The sequence below is a fragment of the Lepisma saccharinum genome, chromosome 2 (genome assembly GCF_977018435.1).
Source record: "Lepisma saccharinum chromosome 2, izLepSacc3.1, whole genome shotgun sequence".
Lineage (NCBI taxonomy): Eukaryota > Metazoa > Arthropoda > Insecta > Zygentoma > Lepismatidae > Lepisma > Lepisma saccharinum.
This window is the reverse complement of record NC_139230.1, coordinates 87,343,200-87,366,352: the sequence shown is the minus strand read 5'-3', so window position 1 is coordinate 87,366,352 and position 23,153 is coordinate 87,343,200. Positions and strand designations below refer to the sequence as shown.

Genomic DNA, 23,153 nt, shown 5'->3' with positions numbered 1-23,153 from the left:
AGCATTTCTTTCAAGCCAATTTCTAGCCTGTACTTTTCTTCTTAAACCTTTAATTTTGGCAATTCTAAGGGAACCAGAAGCAGTAGCTATTCTTCCTACAGTCGCTCGCCCATCTTTTCAGCTTGACTGCTCTGTATAGTGCCTTGTGAGAACAATAATCTAGCAACAAGTGTGGTAACGAGTATTGCATGAGGTGAAAACTAGCAGGTGAGAAAGCACCACACTACTAGTCCAAGTCCAAGCAACAAATCCAGGAGGAAATCTAGCCTCATGTGATTCAGCCTTAAATCAGCACCTACAGAAAGCAGTTAATATTCTTGTGCACTCCTACCTAGTCCCCCAGGCATGGATGAACTTCCCCTACATCCCTTTTAACATGGAGACACTCGACATTCGATATACAGGATAGCGCATATTGTATCTACCAATTTGAGTTGCCAACCCCGCCAGAATGCATGTGCACATACCTCCACCACCATGCACCTGTTCCAGAGACACACAGCATTCTGAGGGTGGGTTAGACAGTGGAGAGCCACGGATAATGTTGTGAACCAACAGTTGCTGTAAAATATGCATTATTCCACAGTGACATGTTGAGAAACACGTCGTGAAAGCCTTCCCGTATTGCCTCGAACAATCCAAGCAGAAGGAGGACATTATTTTCAAGGTGCACTGATGTCTGTATTGTCCATATTATACACTGTATTTAATGCCTATGTGTATATTTTTATTTCATAAACATATAAAGTTACTATAAGCACTCACCATCTCTCCATTGTTATTTGAAGTTGGTAGATACAATATGCGCCACCATGTATAACTACACAAACATCTGATGCGCCATGATACAGCCTACTATGATGCATTTATGATACTCCCCCATGCTATTATCATACTCCACTTTCGATGAACAACCTTTTGACAATCTAGCAATAGAAATTATCCAGTGTTAAATTAATATTACACCTTACCAGTACACAACATACAAGGTGGAGCACTAAATATTATGTTATTTAATCTCTTCCTTGAAAGTATTGGCTGTTTATCAATGTGAGTGAATGCATGAGATCCATTATAGGTGTCAGAAGTCAGAATTGGGCAGAGGTGAAGGATCACTCACAGGTATATGATATGGCAAGGGACAGATACCAACATGGCTACATGACCATCTTGTGAAACACTTTCATCTCTGCCCTTGTCAGCAACATGTCCACAAATCCAGACACAGTGGTTCTGCACAATTGGCCATGTCCACAAACTGCCAACTACATTTTTCACTTTATACATAAAATATTTGGTCTGTCAATACTCAGAGGTGAAAATGAGTTTTGGAGACTAGGAAACAATGGGTGCACACAGAAAATTTTCTAAGGAGGGCCAAAATCAAAAAGTTGTGTTCTGAAGTGGGAAAATTGGAAAATGGAAAATTGTATGATGCCATGTTTACAGGCCATCATAAAATAGAAATGTTTTAGTATAAAATATAGAGAGGAAGATTGAGGGATGAAAGGACAATATACCTACATACAGCCTAGAGAGAAATTGAGCAAGGAAAAGGGATAGAAATAAAAGTGAGTGAGTGAGAGAGAAAGAGAGAGAGAGGAATAAATTTATAAAATAACAAAGAGGGAAAGGGAAAAATAAATGATAAATGAAATAATGAATAAATAAATTATAGATATATACACTATATATATAAAAGAAGCTAGAGAGAGAGAGAATATAAAAGAAAGCAAGACAGAAAATTGAAGAGAAAAGTTAGTAAAATAAGCAATCAACAAGAGAAAGAGTAAACAAGAAAAACATAGACTCTAAGACATAGAAAAGTTAGGAAAATAGGAAGAGAGGAAAATGAATTCAAAATAATAAACAAATATTTAGTAAGTAATTGTTCTATATTCCAGGGGGTAAAATTACTCTATTTACCATCCCTGTGGGTGCACATGAGGGAAATTACCAGCCACTGGCATATCGTGTAGGGCTATATCTGAAGGAGAAAAACAGACAACAAGCCATAAAGATTGAGAATTCCATATTAAATGGATCGTTTGCTTCTATAATAAACCACTTGATTTCCCATAATGGACTGTACTCCTTCTTTTTTATTATTATTTCTTTTACCTTCCTTTCTTGCCCAGAAGTCATTTCTGCAGGATGTCTTCTATCATTCATAAGCACTGGCCCAGATTTATATATGTGGAAGCCTGCAGCTAACACCATGGTCTCCCATTCAATCATACGCAATATTAGTATTAAACTTTTAGGTCAGGTTACATCACTTTTCTACCTCTTGAGTTTGCAATGATAAGGATGAATGATATACCGATGAAATTGATAATGAGATAACCACAATGATACATGCTTTGACCTGGATTTGAAACTGGAACCTCTGACTTTGTAACATGTTACATGGAGCCATAGGTGCCGATTCCATGGGGCTTAGGGGGCTCGAGCCCCCTTAATGCTAATGATGAGGGGGCAGAGCCCCCAAATAATTTTGCTTAAGAGGATCTAATGTATTATTTTTCTTCTCTTGTAAAGTTTACTCTGAATTGTGCCACATGAACCTAACTTTAAATACAAATTTGAAATGTTCTAGGCCATCAACTTTGGGAGGCTGAGACCGCTAAACCATCAACTTTAGGAGGGCTATGACTGGAGACAGCAAAACACATGACTTATTACTATATACTAAGTATATAATTATTATTTACTATTATACATATATTAATCAGAGACATAATGAATTTAGCCAACGACTTGTTAAAGACTGTTTGAGAATCCCCTAAAAATATGCAAATATTTAGGAATATTATTGATGTGAATGAGAAGGCTGGCCATACTGGACTGCGACCACTTTGCCCTCGTCGGTGGACGTTGAAAGCCTCCAGTATGCAACAGATCTTAAGGAACTATGAAAACCTTCTCAATTTTCTTGAGAAATTTTCTGAAGAAGATATTACTGACGCAGCATTAAAATGTGCTGGATACCTGGAGACAATGCTTCACTTCGAGACATTTTTCTTTCTCTCCCTCTATTGCCATGTGATGGGTCCAATAGAAGAGGTAAATTGTAATATTCAGTCTCCACACATTGGTGCTACAGAAGTGGAATCAAAACTAAAATACTTGACTGACATCTTTCAAGAAAAGCGAATGTGTTTTGAGCAGTTCTGGCTGAAATGCACAGAGGGCAAACCGAGCCTCGTTGATGAGCCAGAATTGCCCCAGCAACGTCACGTCCCTAAGAGAATTGAAAATCCTGATGCTGCCAAACATCACAAGTTCTACACTCCAAAATAGTATTATAAATCAATATACACTGACGTGTGTGACACAGCAAAATCATGTGTTAAACAAGGACATGTATCTACAGGACTACAAAAAGTAACAGCCGTAGAGAAAAAATGCATCTCAGCTATGAACAGTTGCACAACAAACTTTCAGAAAACGCGAGAATTCTTTCACCAAGATTTGGATGCCGATAGGCTCTCCTTACACATGTCCATGCTTGGTGATATCGCCAAACAGAAGAAAGTGGTTCTAACTACCATGCGTGACATAAGGAAGTTTGTTTTGGAAGACAGCACCCTCCAGGAGCCAAATTCATGATGGTCCTCCGCACTGTGCCAGTGACGACAGCCACAGCCGAAAGGTCATTCAGTGCTATTAGCCGACTAAAGACATATTTGAGATCTACAATGAGGCAGAAGAGACTAAGCAGCTTAGCGGTACTCCACATACATCAAACTGTGCTTGATAATTTGGACCTGAGACCGCATGTTAATGAGTTCATAAAAAAATAACCCACTGCGACTGCGTAGAGCAACTTTTGCTTTATTTTTAAATCATGTTCATATGTTTTTGTCGTGTATGTCACTTTATATCTTAGTGTACATGCTATTTTTTTTTATCATTGCAAAATTAAATTTAAAAAGTAAAATATTGTAGCAAGAACAAAAAAGTAAAACTATTTTCCTGCGATTTGTGTTAGCATTTATGTAAATAATTAAATAAAACTGTTAAATATTCGTTATTTTATGGGTTATTTGCAACCCATCACATGTCTGTTGCGGACATTAAAACACACCCATGCCCTCGCCGGGACTCGAACCCTAGACCTCTGGATCAAAGCGAGTTGAGTCGACCACCCAACATGCTCAGCTACCGAGGCTGGCATAAAACTGTTAGGTTGGTCTCTTAATGTAAATACATACTTTTCAATAAAAATGTTAATTGTTATCTAAAAAACAAATGAGCAGACACAAAAGACATAAAGAGACTTTGAAACATTTTCTAAACTATGAAAAACTAAGTATGCTGACCAAGGCAGTAATTTATTTTATTAAAAACATAAACTAAACGTAACATTTCAACCTTCTAGCAAGGTCTTCATCAGACTCTGTATCAAGTACAAATGTCTTGATACAGAGTCTGATGAAGACCTTGCTAGAAGGTTGAAACGTTACGTTTAGTTTATGTTTTTAATAAAATAAATTACTGCCTTGGTCAGCATACTTAGTTTTTCATAATCATGGAAAAAAGGCTTAATGGTGTTATAATTTTCTAAACGTTTTCATTTGCATGAGGAATATAATAGATGCTTAAAAACTGCTATATGAAGATGTAATTTTTAAATTATTTTTTTTAAAAAGGGAGGAAATGAGTCATTCATTCATTTATTTCAGTGATCAGAGCCCCCCAATAATTTTGACAAGTCGGTGCCCCTGCATGGAGCCCAGTTCAAATTATGTCAACTATTTTTTTTTCCAAAGTATATTCCCCCAAATGATGGCCATATTGCAGATAGAGGCCTGGGGGTGGTAGCCAACCCAGGTGCTCTAAATGTAGGCCTAGCATCATCTTGCGGTGTGAATGAAGATGGACAGTTTGATTTTGCTTTTGCTTCTTCTGGTCTGATACCTAATTTGGACAGTTTGTATGGAAATTACTGAGGAACAAAATATAAAATTCAATGTGGAAGTTCAATTTCATTACATTCATATTTAAGAAAATCTCATGACCTAGGGGGATGGCATCTCCTCAGGTACGCCCCCATTACCTAAAATGTCAGTAACCTCACCATAATGGAATTCCTGGGCACCCTACAGATAGTTCGGGCCCCAATATACACCAGTGAATCAGATCTTTGGTTATAAATCAATGCCCATTTGTCTGTTATATAAAATTGCAATATTTATATTAACAAGTAGAATATACAGAGAATCGCCTTCAGTCTCTTGCTGAGCAGCTGCAATTAATGTACATTACAAAATAAGAAGGAATAATATAAAATAACAAAATAAAATTAATTTATTACTATTTCATAATGTAAATGTACACAATATGAATTTTAGAAATTACACTGCTTATGCCTTAATCCAAACATTTAATTTTTGTAGGCATTCAGCACATTAATGATAATTTAAGTTCTTGTATGAACATTTTAAGTTACTACAAATATGTGTCTTATATTAATCTCATTCACAAGGTAGCTACACAGTAGCATTTTTATGCATACTAGTAACTGTAATATAGTTTATGAACCACCAGTACATCAATCATCACTATTTCTGCTTTATTCTACTGCTTTCTATTTATTTCATCACCATAAAAAATCAAAAATGTATGCGTACATTAAGATTATTTTTCTTGATGTAATAACGCACTTCAGCCACATCACTTTGAGTAATATTCCAACCTTTTAATTGGCCAATACTCTTCAAGAGAGGGCATAAATGTATGAGCATTCTCAAGGTATGTACACTTAGGTTTTCTGCTGAAAGAAATGTTAAAGCTTCTACATCAATAAGACACTTTTGCTCTAGCATTTGGCGCATATCTTCATCAGTTAAGTCACCAACATTACCAATTGTGACATGAGCTAGTTTGTGTGCACCAAATAATATGTCTCTTATGCAGTGTGTGGTGGCTTGTGTAAACATTATATTAAGAGTAACCAAGTTTTCCAATGTTATTTCTTTGTTTAATGCTAATAAGGAGTATTTGTAGCATTCAAATTCTTTCAATCTTTGGCAAAACCTATTAATGTCATTTATATCGCAGGAACCTCTCCCTGATATTAATTTTAGTATACATAGTTTTGATCCACCATTTGAAAGAAATTTCATGAGGTCTGATGTTTCAAATCTATGAAGTTTTACATACTCAAGTTTATGAAGCAAATGCAAGTGTGGTACAACATTGTCTTCTGGACTGTCCAAGTAAATTCCTTGTAGATCTGGACAAAAATCTATTATTGTCATGAGTGTCTTGTTTGATGTGAATGTATCATGCAAAAACTGCAGTTTGGTTGGTGTCGTGACTTTGTACATGTTACTCATGTGAACAAGAGCCAACCCAACAAATTTGTAATTTCCGAGAGATACCAAATTTGGTGCCAAACTTAGTAGTAGGGCTACATCTGGAGGTTGAATGTTATCAGAGTAAGAATACACTTTGCCCACATTAATGTACTTTAAGATTTGACCACAGCCATAACACAAATCCAGGAATCCAACTTTAGATATTGCATTTTCTCCTGATATATCCAGAGTGTGAAGAAATGGGCAATGATGTCCTATTGTGTTCAGTATTTGATCAGTTGCCATGTGAGGAATTATTAATGTCCTCAAATGTGGAAGTTCTTGCAACATATCTTGCAACAGGGTTAATTCACTCTCTGATAGCCACACTCCTCGCAAATCTAAATATTCAAGTGCAACACCATGCATATGTATTACTTCTAACACTATGCTGTGATAAGATTGAGGAAACTTTCCTGTAGCTAGTAATTTTACACCTTCCCCTAGAACAAGATGTAAGCAAACATATGATTCCCAACTATTTAAAAATTGATCAAACAACAAATATTGTAGAACATCTTCTCTAATAGAGCCTGGTAGATAAAACAAGTAACTTTTCACATTTGATGCTGCTTCAATAGGTATTAGTGAGTTGTTTTGTCTGTAAATTTGAGTGGTTGCAAACGAGATAGCATTGCACAATTTGTGAAGTGCAATGGCTCGTAATGATGCTACAGGAATAATTGGTGACATTTTATGTTGACCTGAAAAGAAAGAAGAAAAGATATATATCATACAGACTTTATTCCAACCTAGTGCATAGATTTATAAACAGAATAATTCTGTAGAATGCATGGTATAATCTCATAGTTACTCCAATAGAAAATTTATTTTGTCTGTTCCCAAAGTTGAACACCACTATGCAAGATCAATGATTTCAAATGATATAGTGGATCAAAGAAAATTTGTTATCACATCTGCCCCAAGAGTGCATTCCAGGATATGTTCGAACAGAGGAAAATAAAAAAGGCTTGGAGCTCTGTATCAATATACTCTGAAGTGGATAAACCAGTATGACTCAAAAAGGTTTTCTTGTGTTACCAGCCTAGGTAAGTTGGTGTTTATTTCCTGAGAACACCCATTTGAATCACATCAACAGGAAAGCTACAATCCCTATTATACCTGAATGAGTTTTAAGTAAACAAGCATTTTTTTAAAAAAATAAGTTTCATTTTTTTGTAAGCAAATCACAATTGATCATCTTACGTGAAGTTCATGTACTGTATGAAAAGTAAAATTAGCATAATTCAAACTGCATATCATTTCAAAAAAGAGAAAATCTGTGGCATATGCTCCTACTGTGTAGGAGCATATGGCCTTTTGTAAGGAACTTTTACAATATTTAAGGTTAAGGTCTTGGAGAGATAGCTAGGTTCTTCTTAAAGGTTTACACAACCACTTTTTATAGATGCAAAATATGAGGGTCATTCGGAAAGTAACCTCCGTTTGGCTGTAAATAAAAAACCTGCATAGATACAACAAATTTTTACTTTACATCTGATAGGTACAGCTGTCTGTTTTTCAACATAGTCGCCATGTAAATTCAAGCACTTGTCATAGTGTTTCACCAACTTACCAATCCCTTCTGCATAAAACTCGGCTGCCTGGGAATTCAACCAACCTGTCACAGCATTTCGAAGATCCTCTTCATCAGCAAAGTGCTGTGCCCTAAGCCACTTCTTCATGTGAGTGAACAGATGAAAATCAGAAGGAGCCAAGTCCAGGCTGTACAGGGTATGATCAAAATTGTCCCATTTGAATTGGCGCAAAAGGTCTTGTGTTCGCCGAGCAGTGTGAGGGTGAGTGTTGTCATGCACGAACACAACCCCAGATGTCAGCAGACTGCGACGTTTGTTCTGGATGGCTCTTCTCAGTTTTTGCAAAGTGTTACAGTAAACTTCAGAAGTGAAATTTTTCAGAAAGTTCCGGGATTGTGAATCGATGTGAATTGTGTTGTCAATTTTCTTGACAAGATCATCACCACTCCTAGGTTCATCATGAATGCTTGTTCTTCCTGCTTTGAAAAATCTGATCCACTGACGCACAACACCTGCACCCATAATGTTTGGGCCATATAAAGCACACAATTCATGATGAATGTCTGCCGCTGACAAATTTTTTGCCCAAAGAAATCTTATCACTCTGCGTACCTCACATTTGGTGGGATTTTTGATGGCAGCATACATTTTGTGATGTTGTAACCAGCACATGTGCAGCACTACGATGTTCTCACTAGCACAGCTGGAAGCTTACTTAATCACAGATTGCGTGATGTAACAATGGTTGCCCTCTGCCCACTACTACTAGTGCCACGCCACAATGGCAGTTACTTTCCAAATTACCCTCGTAATATACGGTTATTTTATTTTTCATGCAACGTTTTGTCCTGGTTTCCCAGAACTTTCTCAAGCCAAGATAACCACATACACAACACATAACTTTACATGACTAGTCACTCTACACTTCTAAGGTAAGTCCTTGTTTCTTCCTAGGAAAACTGTTTTTTCCACCTTGCTGTACTTTCTCAGATGTCACAACTGGTTGTTTCTTCCCCTCTCCTTCATCCTATGACCTACTCTTCTCCTCTTCCCTCCCATGCTCTTCCTGATGACATTGACATGCTCTTTCCTTTATCTGGCCTGGAGTTAAAATCTTCCACTTTTTGTGATAAAAATTGAAGGAGGCTCTGGAAACTTGCCCAATTAACTTTTCACATGATTTTTATTAGGTCCACCCATTTTTTCCCAATTTCGGCTGCATTCTTGTTCATTTTCTCTCCCCTGTTTATGCAGATATGCTTCGTTTCTCCACTTTTCTCTCTATTTCATTTTCCCCTCCTCTCTTTCATTTGCACTTGCTTAACCCTGTGTCCATATTTCAACATGTGCTCACTCAGTGATGTTCTTGGATCTTCCTCTTTATGTCTCTCCTATGGTCCCTAATTCTCTCATTGGACGTAGTCATAGATGTAAAATGAAAAAAAAAACTCGAAACCAGGGTGAACCACAAAATAATAACAGAGAGGACTCTGCACATGAAAGAGGGACAAAAGATAACATTTCGGATAATTTTGTACAGACGGAAGCAAGATTATGCAACAACCAAGCAAGATATAACAAAGAAATGAAGTGGATAAGGAAGCAGCAGAAGAAAATTGATACAATGTAGACAAATTCATTCACATCATAAGTAGAGTGAAGCAGAACCAAAAAGCATTGAGGAATGGTTTAACGAGTACAATGGAGAGAAGGAGAGTGTTGAATTAGCACTCCTCCAAGTGGTGGATATAGTTTTATCATGAATGGCAAATTTCAAATCTTTGATTAATATTACCATAAGATCAGCATAAAATGCTTTTCTAAAGAGACATCCGCATTAATACCATTACATGATGATAAAGAGCAATGTAAACCCCTATTTTGAGTAAATACTTTAAATGTTAAAATTAGGTATAATTTTTGTCTGTGTGTATACAGGTGGTGGACAAATTAATATGGGTCATAATTCGTCCTCATAGCACAGCTATGCCACCTGATACAGAAGCCTGCCACCTATAGGCCTTGAAGGCAGAGGTATCAGTTTATCAGCAGCAGTCGTATGGATTATATGTGAACATGCTGCTACCAGTCAAACGCTGTTATGTTCGACCTCTGGGACTTTGAAAATGGACTGATCATTGGAGTGTGCCTAGATGGGGCCTCAGTCGTGAAATCTGCCAACCTTGTGGGCATTGCAAAGAACATGATGTCAACTGTGATGACAACCAACAGTATAGAAGGTAAGGTGTCATCTTCAAAACAGAACAGTGGGTGAAATTTGAAGCTCACCGACAGAGATGGCTTAGTCCTGAAGTGGGTAGTGGCCTCAAAGCACAAGACAACGGTGTCTCAGATAGCCTCAGACATGACCTCCCATCCTAAGACCCTGTATGAACCAAAATTTTCCAACAAAAACTGCACACTGTGAACACTCATGGCAGAGCAGCTGTGGGGACAGAGCAGTGGGGAGAGGTCATCTAGTCTGACGAGTCTTCATTCGCATTGTATTCCCAACCACTAAGCATGTTTGGGTGTGAAAAACGAACACCTGTAGAAATATTTCATGTTGACTGCCTCCTTCCTACTGTTAAGGATGGAGGGGGTTCTGTGGTGGTGTGGGGTGCAATATCTTGGCGTGGTCTTTGCCCACTTGTAGACAACCTCCATGGGAGAATCACAGCAGAGGAATATCATAGCATTCTGGACAAGCATCTCCATGCTCCAGAATATGTTCCCTGGCAGACGACCTGTGTTCAAAGATGACAATGCCCCCATTCACACTGCTCGGCACATCAAAGCATGGTTCGATGAGCATGAAGATGAAATGGAACATCTCATTTGGCCTCCTCAGTCACTTGCAAGATATTAACATAATTTATGGAGTATTTTGGTAGCCAAAGGTCATAATAGGTTTCCACATCCAGCCACACTTTCTGAACTAGAGACCACTTTGCATGAGGAATGGATGCATATTTCCTTGACCAGAAATTAGTTTGTGTGCAATCTCTATGCTGGGAGAAACCAGGCAATGTTGTTGCAAAGGCAACAGATTCCATTGTGATACCACTGACAGAGAAAATTCCACACAGGTAAAACAGTGACAGCGAAAAATCAGGCAGAGCCAGGTCAGCTTGGTAGCTCAGTGGTAGAGCAATGGCACAGTATGCCAGTGGCGTAGCAACATATTGTGAGGCCCCAGGCGAGATTAGAATGTGAGGCCCCCCATATGTTCTTTAAAATCTGAATGTGAATCGATAGAAAATCTTCTCAAGTATATGTCAACAAATATCAAATTTAAATATTATTATTATTAATAATAAATTACTGACGAAAATGGTATTTAATAATATGCGACAGAGATATTTACACTTGGCAGAGGTATATTCTTGTAACACACTGTGGCAATTTTCTTTAACCAAAGTAGTAGTAATTGTACATTTTTAAATATGTTCTTCAGGTACTAAGACATAACTGAACTATGCTTAAATATGCTATTTTTTTAAAAAAAAGAAAAAGAAATGTAAACTACAAATCTTTAAATATAACTAGACCTCGGATTTCAGGTAAATAAGAAATAACAAGTTATGTCAGTGTTTCATTAAAATATGCAACAACTAATAAAGTTTTATAGTGCCCAAAATAACCTATTTTGCTTGTTAGAACCGATTTTAGTTTTATGTGCCTAAATCAAACCATTTTTAGGTCTTTATATACTTTTTAAGGTTTAACAGGATTTTTATGTCACGGAGAGGTAGTTGCTCTGTTAGGTGATGAAAAAATTCAATGACTTACATGATTGAAACATACTTTCTGTCGATTTCCCTCCCTCCAAGTTCATGATGATTTTTCAAAGCTCCAAACAAAGCAGAATGTCTCGCTACTGTTACCTACACAGTCCACAGTACAAACTTCTGATATGTGTGGTCTTGCTCACTTTCACATCAGTTCTGTGCTTTGTGGCGTTCACACTTTGCAAAGTAATGTTTCAGCATTCAAATTTGCACCACTGACTATGTTTAGGTTGAGAAATAATTTTCAGCATGTAAGATGATCCTCACAGACAAAAGATGGCCTGTGGATAACATGAAAAAGATTGTTATGTATGCATGGTGGCCACTCCGAGGACATGATAAAATTGAAGTATAATTCCCTGTTATCAAGGCGAACTTTCCAAAACTTCAAGGGTACAAACAGGTGTTTTCTCTGTGTCAACCTTATGTATTACTGGCTCTTACCACTCACACACAGATACACACAAATATATTAATGATATAAGTGGTCTGTGTGATTCCAACGTATCCAAAAATTCTAATTCACTTCAATTCAATTTAACAATATATTTAAAATATTTAATTTAAGGTGCGGAGTTTACATTTGCCATTTCACATACTTAGACGCCAAATACAAACACAAGTTACAAATGAATATATTAATCTACGGAAAATTGTTAATTGTATAAGAATATCAATCTCAAATTTACTAAAACTTATCTTGCAATAATCTTTCTGCCTGTCAGATGGATTGTTCTGCAAAGGACACTAACAAAGTAAACGGATTGAGAAAATTCTGTTTTATTCTTCGTACAGCATTATTTTCCTTCCTCGATAAAAATAAAAGCTAAACTGTGAAAAACATGATTCAGGGCATATATAAATATGAATAAATTAAATGAGATTTGGATTGATAAAAGTTGCAATTTTTCACATCTACGGAGAAAAATTCACACATAATTCCCGGAGCCAATAATTCACGCACAATTCCTAGAAGTCAAAGAATTCCCGATGAGTAGCACCCTGATATGCGCATCAAATTTAACATATGTAATTCATTTTTTTATATCAACGCACTTTTGCAAACAGTAGCTACAAGTATTGTATTACAATAACTTATGGATAATTTTCAAAATGATGTATACAAATGAAAATTTGGTTAGAAAATTAATACTTAATTATAAAACCTATTAAAATTTCTTACTTTTTTAAAATTTTGTTATTAAGGATTGTACCTAATCAGTATTTTTCGATCCTAATTTAAGATTTTTAGGACCTATTTTAGGATTTCTAGAACCTATTTTAGGATTTTTAGAGCCTATTTTAGGATTTTTAGAGCCTCTTTTATGAGCCTAAAAGTACAGTTTTTAGAACTTAAAAATCCATATAACCTATGATATTGTTGGGCCTCCCCAATGGTGCAGTGGTAGCGTCGTTACCTTGTAATCAAGGGGTCCTGGGTTCGATACCCAGTGGAGGCACATTGCACAGTGGTTCGGATCCCACTTTAAACCATAGGTCCAGTCCCGATTAGCCTTACTGTGCATAAAGTGGACGTAAAACACCAACTCAAACCAAACCTATGATATTGTTAATGACTTTTTCTTTGTTTCCTCAATTCAAAATAGGGTGCAAATATCACAATTAGAAAATATCGAAGGACTAACATAACATTTCTGTGCTTGGTATAGAGCGGGGGAAGGGGGGGGGGGCTGAACTACAATCCTGCCTAGGGAGCCAAAATATCTAGCTACTAGCTCTTCGACACAATCGGTTTCAATATCAGCAAATTTTAAAATGATAGTCATTTGCTCCATATGTGTGGAATCTTTAGTACAGTGTCTCTCAAAAGTTTTAGGACAACGACATTTTAAACTAGGCAACCCAATTTACACAAGCCGTTGGTGGGTTGCGTGCAGAGTTAGGCTCAATTTCAGGGTTGCCACATGCACAATATATATTTATAAAATACGCGAAAGAAATATAAACAAGTATTATTGTATAAAATTATTAAAAATATCACTATTATATCGCAAATGACAAAATTCTTTCTGTAAGAAAAATATAGGTTTTCTAGTATTTCATCGCTGATGAGTCTACAGTAAGGAAAAGAGGTGAGAGGAAACAAAAGGTTACAACAGAGAGGAGAAAGAGAAAGCGAAAGGAGAAGAGGAAAAGTAGAGGAGAAGAAAGATAGGATAGACGAGGAGAGGAGATGTAGTGAGGAGAATGGAAAAAGACTTGAGGAGAGATGAGGAAAGAGAACAAAGAAGAGAATAGAGGAGGAAAACGAGAGGAGAGGAGACGAGGAGACGAGAAGACGGAAGTGGAGAGTAGAGTAAAGGAGAGAAAAAGAGAAGAACGAAAAAAGAGAGAATAGTGCAGTGGAGTCGGAAATCTAAGACAGGAAAGGAGATAAGAGGAGTGGAGAAGAGTGGGATGGAGATAAGATGCGAGAAAAGTAGGGAAGGCGATATGAGATAAAAGCAGAGCGGAAAGAGGGGAGAGAAGAAGGAGAAGGAACTGGAGAGAAGAGGTAGTTGCAGAAAATATCGTCCGAGCGTCAAGAATGGATGCATTGGTCAAATTATCGACATGAAACATTCAATAACATTTTGAAATGTATTAGAGAATATATTAGATCGGTGCGAAATGCCTTTTGGCTGAGTTCAGAGCAAATTAAAATCTTCCAGGTAAGATCTTTGATTTTACCTGCGATTACACCACTAAAAAAATGAACGTAATTTTTAATATTTATAAGAATTATTCCATTTTTCTCCACTTCTCGGTTCGTTGAAATGGAGATTTTGTAATTCAATATTTCCCCTCCCCCCATCGTTAATTCCAAACTGAATCATTCCGTTTCACACGGCGTGGACAATGAAGACAATGGGATATGTCTAAAACTTACGAAAATTTTCTGCCACAGGAAGGGTTTGAACCTACGACCATCAGATTGACAATCCTGAACGGTAGCCACTACGCTACAAGCTTTAACTCTTTAAACCAGGTAGAAGAACCACTACACCACGCCTTTACCTTCGAATGAAACAACAATGTTTTTTTAAGTATTCTGTCCCTCCAATATTGTAAATGTCGTTTGGTATACGTGTAGTTGAACTTTTACTTTAATTTTGATTTGCTTTCTTGTAGCATAACCGATATCTTCGAGAAATAATTTTCGAAGTGATTAAACACGAGAATATTGGTAGTTGTGAAAATGCGAGTTATTTCTTCTAACTTATTATTGTGATTAGACATTATTAATGGAAAATATCTAGAGGCTTGAACATTGCAGGACGATATTCTTTTCCTGTGATACTGGAACAGACAAAATACTTGTTTACTTATGCAAGTCTTGTGTCCAGAACAGTCTTATGAAATGTATTTGTTGTTGCGTAAGATAACACGAAATAATTACACCGTGTGTGAACTACCAAATCTGTGCAACGTTATACGTAAACAGGCGGAAAATTTATTCATAAAATCACTTCACATTTGACAGTGTTAGTCAAGAGAGACTCGTGGGACACTGTGTTAAGGTGCTGGACTAAATCCTTAATTTTTCTTCCTCGAAGAACAACAATTTCTAAGGAAGAGCAACAGTGATGATCTTTCTTATTTCTTTTAAATGCTTACACTTTCCTTTAATTGGGTTAAAAATAAATAAGAATATTGCTTGCATTTCTGTCATTGACGTAGACCAGAGAGAGAGAGAGACAGACAGACAGACAGATATTACAAAATAGTTCAAATAGTGCGAGCGCCATTAAAAAGTCATGATAATTCTATGTTGCGTACTTAGAATTATTCATACAATAAAGAACATGTCTAATTGTGAGTTAACAAAAAAAACAATAATAAAGAGACATTTTCGCATCACGATTGCAGTTCGAAAAAGTCGGGACAGGGATTGAAAGTAACGCACTGTCCTGACTAAATCGTTGAATCGGACGTCTGGTAGCCTTGCATCAATGATTATAAAACTAAAACCACCCAATATTGCAGCTTGAAGACTTTTGCGCAAGAAACAGATTCATTTATACAAAAGCAAAATTGAAATTTTTACTAATTTCAAAAATCGACGATGTTATTTTCGTATTTATTTATTTATAGGTTCACATTTAAATATTTTAGGGTTCGAGGGGAAGGAAGCATGGCCCACATGGCCCCTCCCCTGGGTACTGACCTTACGTAGACAGTGAGAGAGAAATTTTGGAGAATCTTTCTATTAAATGTATTATTTAAATCCACCTTATGCTCAGAGAGGTTAAACCGTTTATTGACAATCTTGAACTTTTCGTTTAATAGAAAATATTTGGTTTTAAACGACGATAGAACATTGGTCGAATTTCCTTTCTTGCTCTTTTGAGAGAATATATACTTCTACAATAGCAATCGCGTTCGGAAACCGTGAAAAAAATGACTTGGTTTTCAAAGGCAGACAAGCTTGGTAGTCTAGCTTGCTCGCAATCAAAGTGACTCTCGCACGCTATTAAAGCCGCTTCTTATCGCAAAACACTGTGCTTCGATGCACAGTGTCTGCACCCAGCACGTTACAAGTGACCAGAGTCGAATTTTAAAGAGAATCTGAAGAATGGGAGATTTCATCAGAGGCGGCTAGGTGGGCACCAGCTCAACATGCAATAGTTTAAGTGATAATTCCTGACAAACAAAAAACCGTATTGAATAATTATTGGGATAGTAATACGTGTATCCGCTCCTTTTTAACAATGTAACCTCGAAGACAATCTTTATTCCATTTATTTATATTGGCAACTTGGTCAACCGGAGGTTATTTTATCGCCTTCGGTAATCGAATTGTCTGATCAATTATTTTTTGTTTACCCAGGAACATGCCCAATAGGAGATTTCCGAGACCGGGTTACGCTACTCACTCGTAGCTCCCCAATTTCTTCACGATGGTGGGTTGGTTGCCACCGGTTTCTTGAACCTAGAGAGTGAGCATAGACGGACTCGAATCCATGCCGTCCTGCAGTCGGAGACCACGGAGGAGGACTTTTCTTATTTTACCTTTGGCTAATCGCGACGATGAGGATGAATAATGAATAGAAAAATAAAGAAGGTCACGCACAAAGTAGAGAACGATCTTCAACCTCTTAAGTGACGAGTTCAAGCCCTAAATATGAGGATTTCAACCTTAGACGACCTCAATTTCAAAATTATAAACAAAATGCCTACTTACACTAAACTTCTCATCAAGGCCAAAATAGTTTGTAACTGTGAAACTACCCCTGAATACAAATTGACATTTTTTCCATCTGAGTAAGAATTAAATGTGTGGCATACAGAGATAGATGATACCTTTTGAGAAACAATTAACTGTACCCTGTCCCAGCATCTCTGGAGCAAAGCCGCGCATAGCGGAAGAGAAGTGGAGAGAGGGGTGAGGGGATCGAGTGGACAGAGCGAATCAGTGCACGCTGCTGGGAAGGCTGGTAACTGCAGTGGCTTTCCTCCATCCACGCAATCCCATTCCTCTCACGTGTTCATCGCTGCTCAGATACTTGTTTTCGTTCACCTGCTCCAGAGATAAGTGGGACAGAGTGTAGTTCGCATACATGTAGCAAGTAAAGAAACTTATTCCAGAATGAAAATTCCACATAGTTTTAAAACGTTTGTTTAAGCAATGAATAACTGGAAACGGATCACACATATTTCCCTTGCCAAAATCTAGTGGTCGAAAATTAATTTCAAGGCATTTCATATCTATTCACCATATTTATTTATTTATTGAGAAAATTTCAGATACTGCACAGGTGGCCATTTTACACTGAAATTGTCAACAATGAGAAAGCAATAATTATAATAAGCATGAAAATAAAAAAATAGAAAAAATAAAATAAAATAAATAAATAAAAAATAAATAAGAAATAATTAAGAGTAACAAAACGACATAAAAGTGAATAGCAAATGAACAAAAAAATAAGTAAGAGATGGCACTATGTGATATTAATTACAAGTATTTCTTCTGATAGAAGACCGAAAGGCAAACTCAGAGGAAAATATATCAATACTTGAGGGGAGATCATTGTATTGTGCAAGTCTATAAAAGAGAGATCTTTTTTGAATTTCTAGTCTAGGGTTTTTTGTATAAAATAACCTTGTATTGCGAGTTGTGCGCATAGGTACTCTAAAGTGGAATTCCTCAAGGAGTGTGTTGCAGCGGATTTTGCCATTCACAATTTTGTATAAGTAACTGAAATCATTCTGCAAACGTCGCTGATAAGCAGTTTGTAAGTTTAGAAAAGACAAGAGATGCGGAGATGAAAAATTGCGTAATGAGGGAACCCTGTGACGGACTATAGCTAGGAAGAAGTGAAAGACTGAATCGATTCTGGAGAGCTAAGTGGGACATGCCATGGACCAGACGGGAGAGCAGTATTCTATTATTGGGGAGATGAATGATTTGAAGTACAAAACTGAGGGCTGAGATGTCACTAATTTCAGTGAAACGGTAGAGTAAACCTAAGAGACGCATGGCCTTTTTTGTGGTGCATAAAATATGTTCCTCAAATGTGAGCTTTTGGTCGAAAACAATACCTAGGTCTTTGTGAGAGGATACTGCTTTGATGTTATTGCCAGATATGGAGTAAGATGACTTTAACAGATTCTTCTTGAGAGAGATAGTGAGAGTAGTAGTTACAAGGAACTATTTCGTAGATGTTCATGAAACCTTTATAAAATTACAAATAAAATATATTCACAAGCTTAGATATACTAATACGAAGAAAAAATTCAGAGTTAAATTTCAAATGCATGTGTATAAAGTAATTCTAGAAGTACAGAGCTATATCTGAGTAGTTAACTTCTTTTTTGCAGATAACGTTTACAATATTGAGGCGAAAGAATAATTAGGAACAGTATATCCAAGAAAACAAAGGGCGTAGTGTATTGGTTAGAGTTGTTGAAAGCATTGCGGTCCCACGTTCGATCCTCCATACTAGATGTTCCTTAAAAATAGAATCCCTCCCATTAAACAAGAGCATGGTAACATTATTTGTAATAGCAGTATATAGTGGCTACATTGTTCAGCATATGGAATTTATAAAAAAAAAATAAACAAATAAATGAATTGACACACATTCAACGGGATATTTTTATATATAAGATCATGGATTATGATACTCTAACGATAATTGTGTACTGCTTCAAAGACATTGACAAATATTAATGAAATAACTATTTATATGTGTGGCAATTCAGGACATGCTAATTTTACCCCTTTTTCCCACTTGAGTTCAATGCAAGGATGCAAGGATGTGTAAAAATTTCAATTTTGCTCTTGTATAAATGAATCTGTTTCTTGGCCAAAAGGCTTCAAGCTGCAATATTGGGTGGTTTTAGTTTTATAATCATTGATGCAAGGCTACCAGACGTCCGATTCAACGATTTAGTCAGGACAGTGCGTTACTTTCAATCCCTGTCCCGACTTTTTCGAACTGCAATCGTGATGCGAAAATGTCTCTTTATTATTGTTTTTTTTTGTTAACTCACAATTAGACATGTTCTTTATTGTATGAATAATTCTAAGTACGCAACATAGAATTATCATGACTTTTTAATGGCGCTCGCACTATTTGAACTATTTTGTAATATCTGTCTGTCTGTCTGTCTCTCTCTCTCTCTGGTCTACGTCAATGACAGAAATGCAAGCAATATTCTTATTTATTTTTAACCCAATTAAAGGAAAGTGTAAGCATTTAAAAGAAATAAGAAAGATCATCACTGTTGCTCTTCCTTAGAAATTGTTGTTCTTCGAGGAAGAAAAATTAAGGATTTAGTCCAGCACCTTAACACAGTGTCCCACGAGTCTCTCTTGACTAACACTGTCAAATGTGAAGTGATTTTATGAATAAATTTTCCGCCTGTTTACGTATAACGTTGCACAGATTTGGTAGTTCACACACGGTGTAATTATTTCGTGTTATCTTACGCAACAACAAATACATTTCATAAGACTGTTCTGGACACAAGACTTGCATAAGTAAACAAGTATTTTGTCTGTTCCAGTTAGAGTCCTGCACAAGACCCGGAAAAAACCCGTCTGCGAGGAGGCGCGCCTACAATAGTATGCAACACGCACGTCAAGCCCAGGTGTTCGACATCGCGCAAGCGAGCTTCACGTCACAGTTGTGCACAGGCATCGATGCCTGCCAGGCTTTTCTATTACCCGGGTCTTAAGAAGACCCGTGAGACTCGATGTAGTTCTTGCAAGTAGACGCGAGCACTGCTGTCAGTGTTGCCAACGACCATTATATTTCACTTCGCATGGAAATATTTGAATTTCTGCTTGGCGCAGCGCAGGTGCCTTGATGTTGTATAACCATTGGCGTAGCAAGGGGTGGGTGAAGTGGGCGACCACCCTGGCCCTTGCGCATGTAGGGGCCTCCGTCCCATGAGGTTGATACGAAAAACGTAATAAATGGAAGTGAGAAAGATAGAAAAGGCTAATTTTTGTGGGCAATAAAATTAAAACTTTTTTTATCTGGCCTTATGTTATAGTTTAAAGTTATAATTTGAATGAATACGTCAAATCAGAGGCGGGCGGGAGCTCTAAGCCTAAGGGGCCCCAAAAAGTCAAAATAATTCTCATTTTTCATGTGAAACATTAACGCAAAATTGCTTGGACAATTTTATCCAATTATTATTTTCTTGAATAGAAAACGCTTTGTCTTGGCTTTTCTTTTGTCTCGTGACCTTGCATAGCCTACACGATTTTACTATGTTAATGATAAAGCACCTCAAACTGCCACGGAACAAAGCATGGGGCATTTAAATGCTTCCGGTGTTTTAAACTGAAGAAGGGTATGGATAATATTAGCAGTTCTTCCTTCGTTCCTACAACTTCAGATGCAGCTATTGCCCTCTGTAACGGACACCAAGATTATTTATCTTCAGAATATCCTGATAAAGTTTTACGTTTCAAGAATGTGCTTAAATCTGAAATCAAGTGCTTTGGCAAAGTTTCTTCTCCTTGATAGCTCTACACTAGCTTCCTGTGTTCTCTGTATCCTGTACCGCCTTCTGTTTGTTTCCTACTCTTCAAGTAACAACCACGAAAAGAAAACTATATTTCTTAAAATTGAAACTTAGGAGAAACTTCTGGAAGGTAGTGTCGAATGGTATGATTCAGCCAAAATTTACCGGACTCAGTAATCTCACTTTTGAACGAGAAAGAGCAAGATCTAATGTAAAAGTGTCATTCGCTGCCCAGAAGCCAGCTTACTGTTAAGCAAGGTGGTTTGATTTAAATCAAGATTTAAATTGGGGAATTCTATTTTAAAAAATCACTTATTGAAATCACTTTAAATAAAATTACAGAATAATGTACACAAGAAATTTGTAGATATCAGAATCACTTTTTGTGAAAGTATATTAATCTCGTATTCATTTAATGGTGTTTATTATGCTCTAAGAAAGGAAATAAAGGAAACAAAATATATGTCCTGATGGAGTGAAGCTCATACGAAAATAAATTTAATATGTCATCTGAAGAAAAAAAATAAAATTTCCCTTGATTTAAAATTCAATAATTTTTATAAGCAAAAATATCACATTTTTTAAATAGAATAATATACAAAATACTAATCATGTTAAACCGTAAATAGTGTCATTTTCATTAAACTGTAAATAAATATGGTAGCTGATATTTGGCTAACTATCATTAAAACCTCTCAAATTCGGCTACAAGGACTGTAAATATTATTTTAAGTTAAAATTATAAAGTACATCCAGAATTTATATTTTCACTGTAAGAAAAGTTACTGAAATTTTAATAGTTTCATTAACACACCCTACAAACATTTTCATATTAGGTTCATTATGTTCAGTCCCAGAAACAGAGAAATGCATATTTACATGTAATTTGTTATTTGCTTTAATCAAACTGTTCAAATATTTTACAGGGCCGTTTATCAGAAAAAAGCCTTTCTTAATTAATATGTCTATGTGTACGATGCCAAAGAAAAGATCGATTTAAAAAAAAATATATAAAAAATTATTTAAAAAAACATTATTTTTATCCACCCAGCTGTTAAGAGGGGTGGGGAAGGGGATAAGTAAGTATTTTGTATTTTCTTCTTTTGAATACATAAATGTCAAAGAAAGATATGTTGTAATATGTGAAAATTCAGAGGTAGAGCATCGATTTGTATAATTATTAATATAAGTGTAGCCACAACCAGCCATTCTAAGTAATTACATACATTTTCTGGAAAAATCTGACTGTACTTGAGGGACCCAAATTTGTTTCTTGCGGACGCGTACTTTACGATTTTGTTACGCCACTGCGTCAAATATTTAATATTACAAGAATATTAAGACGTAACAACAAAATGAGATTCACAATTATTATTATCATCTAAGCCCTAAAATTCAAAGTAAACTGGTACAATTGATGTGCAACAAAGTCAAAATTGCTAATTAAAAAAGTCAAATTAGCTGTATCAATTGATTACACCAAAGATTTCACACTTATGGTGCAAATGACTATCGTTTTAAGATTTGTTGATGTTGAAACCGATTGTGTTGAAGACCTTGAAGGTAGATACTTTGGGCTCCTAGACAGGATTGTGGTTTAGCGCAGCCCCTTCCCACCGCTCTATCAAGCACAGACATTTTACGTGCGTCCTTCGATATTTTCTACTTAAGCCATGGTTTGTGACATTTACATCCTACAAATTTTGAAATGAGGAAACAAAGAACGACTCATTAAATAATATATAGGTTATATTTAAAGGTTCTTATTTAAGGATATTTCAGTTGTCTTAGTGTCTAAAGAACATCTTAAAAAACGTTAAACGTTAATTAAATATAATTTTCGTCAGAAATTAATTATTATAATAGGCTATTATATAAATATAATAATTTGCAGACGTTTCCTTGATGACTGTGAATCGATTCACATTGATATTTCAAACTTAAAGAACGGATGGAGCTTTGCATTCTAATCTCGCCCAGGGTCTCACGATATGAACGCCAATGTACCTAAGATTTTTGTAACTTCTCAAATTAGTTTCATTATTATGTCAAACCAACTACCACATATTTTCCAAATTTGTTTCGAAGGTCTTGAAATAGGTTTGTGTGTCTTGTTCATTTTATGTCACTTTTCTGGTCTTGAAATCGTAAATCTCCTCTCGGTTTCATTTTTACGTTGTTCGTTTGTTGAAATGTGTAAATAGCATTGCCTGCTATTTGCACCCGTATGAAGATACAAGCTAACAATAATTATATTTTGCATCGTATTACTATCAATGCGGTCTGTAGAACTTGCAACAACATTTTTTTTTTGGTACTGGGTACAGAGTCTAAAGAAAACCTTGCTAGAAGGTTGAAAATGTTACGTTTAGTTTATGTTTTAAAATAAAATAAATTTCTGCGTTGGTCAGCATATTGAGTTTTTCATATCATGGAAACAAGGCTTAATGGTGTTACAACAACATGAGCGAACGACG

General features: G+C 36.3%; 1 protein-coding gene across 2 annotated transcripts in view; it reads right to left on the bottom strand.

Moving 5' to 3' along the window:
• Positions 1–5,487: 5,487 nt before the first annotated feature.
• The window catches only part of LOC145984086 (uncharacterized), a 129,974-nt gene continuing 112,308 nt past the window's right edge, over positions 5,488–23,153 (bottom strand). For both annotated transcript variants that reach the window (XM_083117491.1, XM_083117492.1), the window contains exon 2: positions 5,488–7,069. In XM_083117491.1, the coding sequence (XP_082973617.1) occupies positions 5,619–7,058 (1,440 nt within the window). In that variant the 5' untranslated portion in view covers positions 7,059–7,069 and the 3' untranslated portion in view covers positions 5,488–5,618. The remainder of the gene's footprint in view (positions 7,070–23,153) is intronic.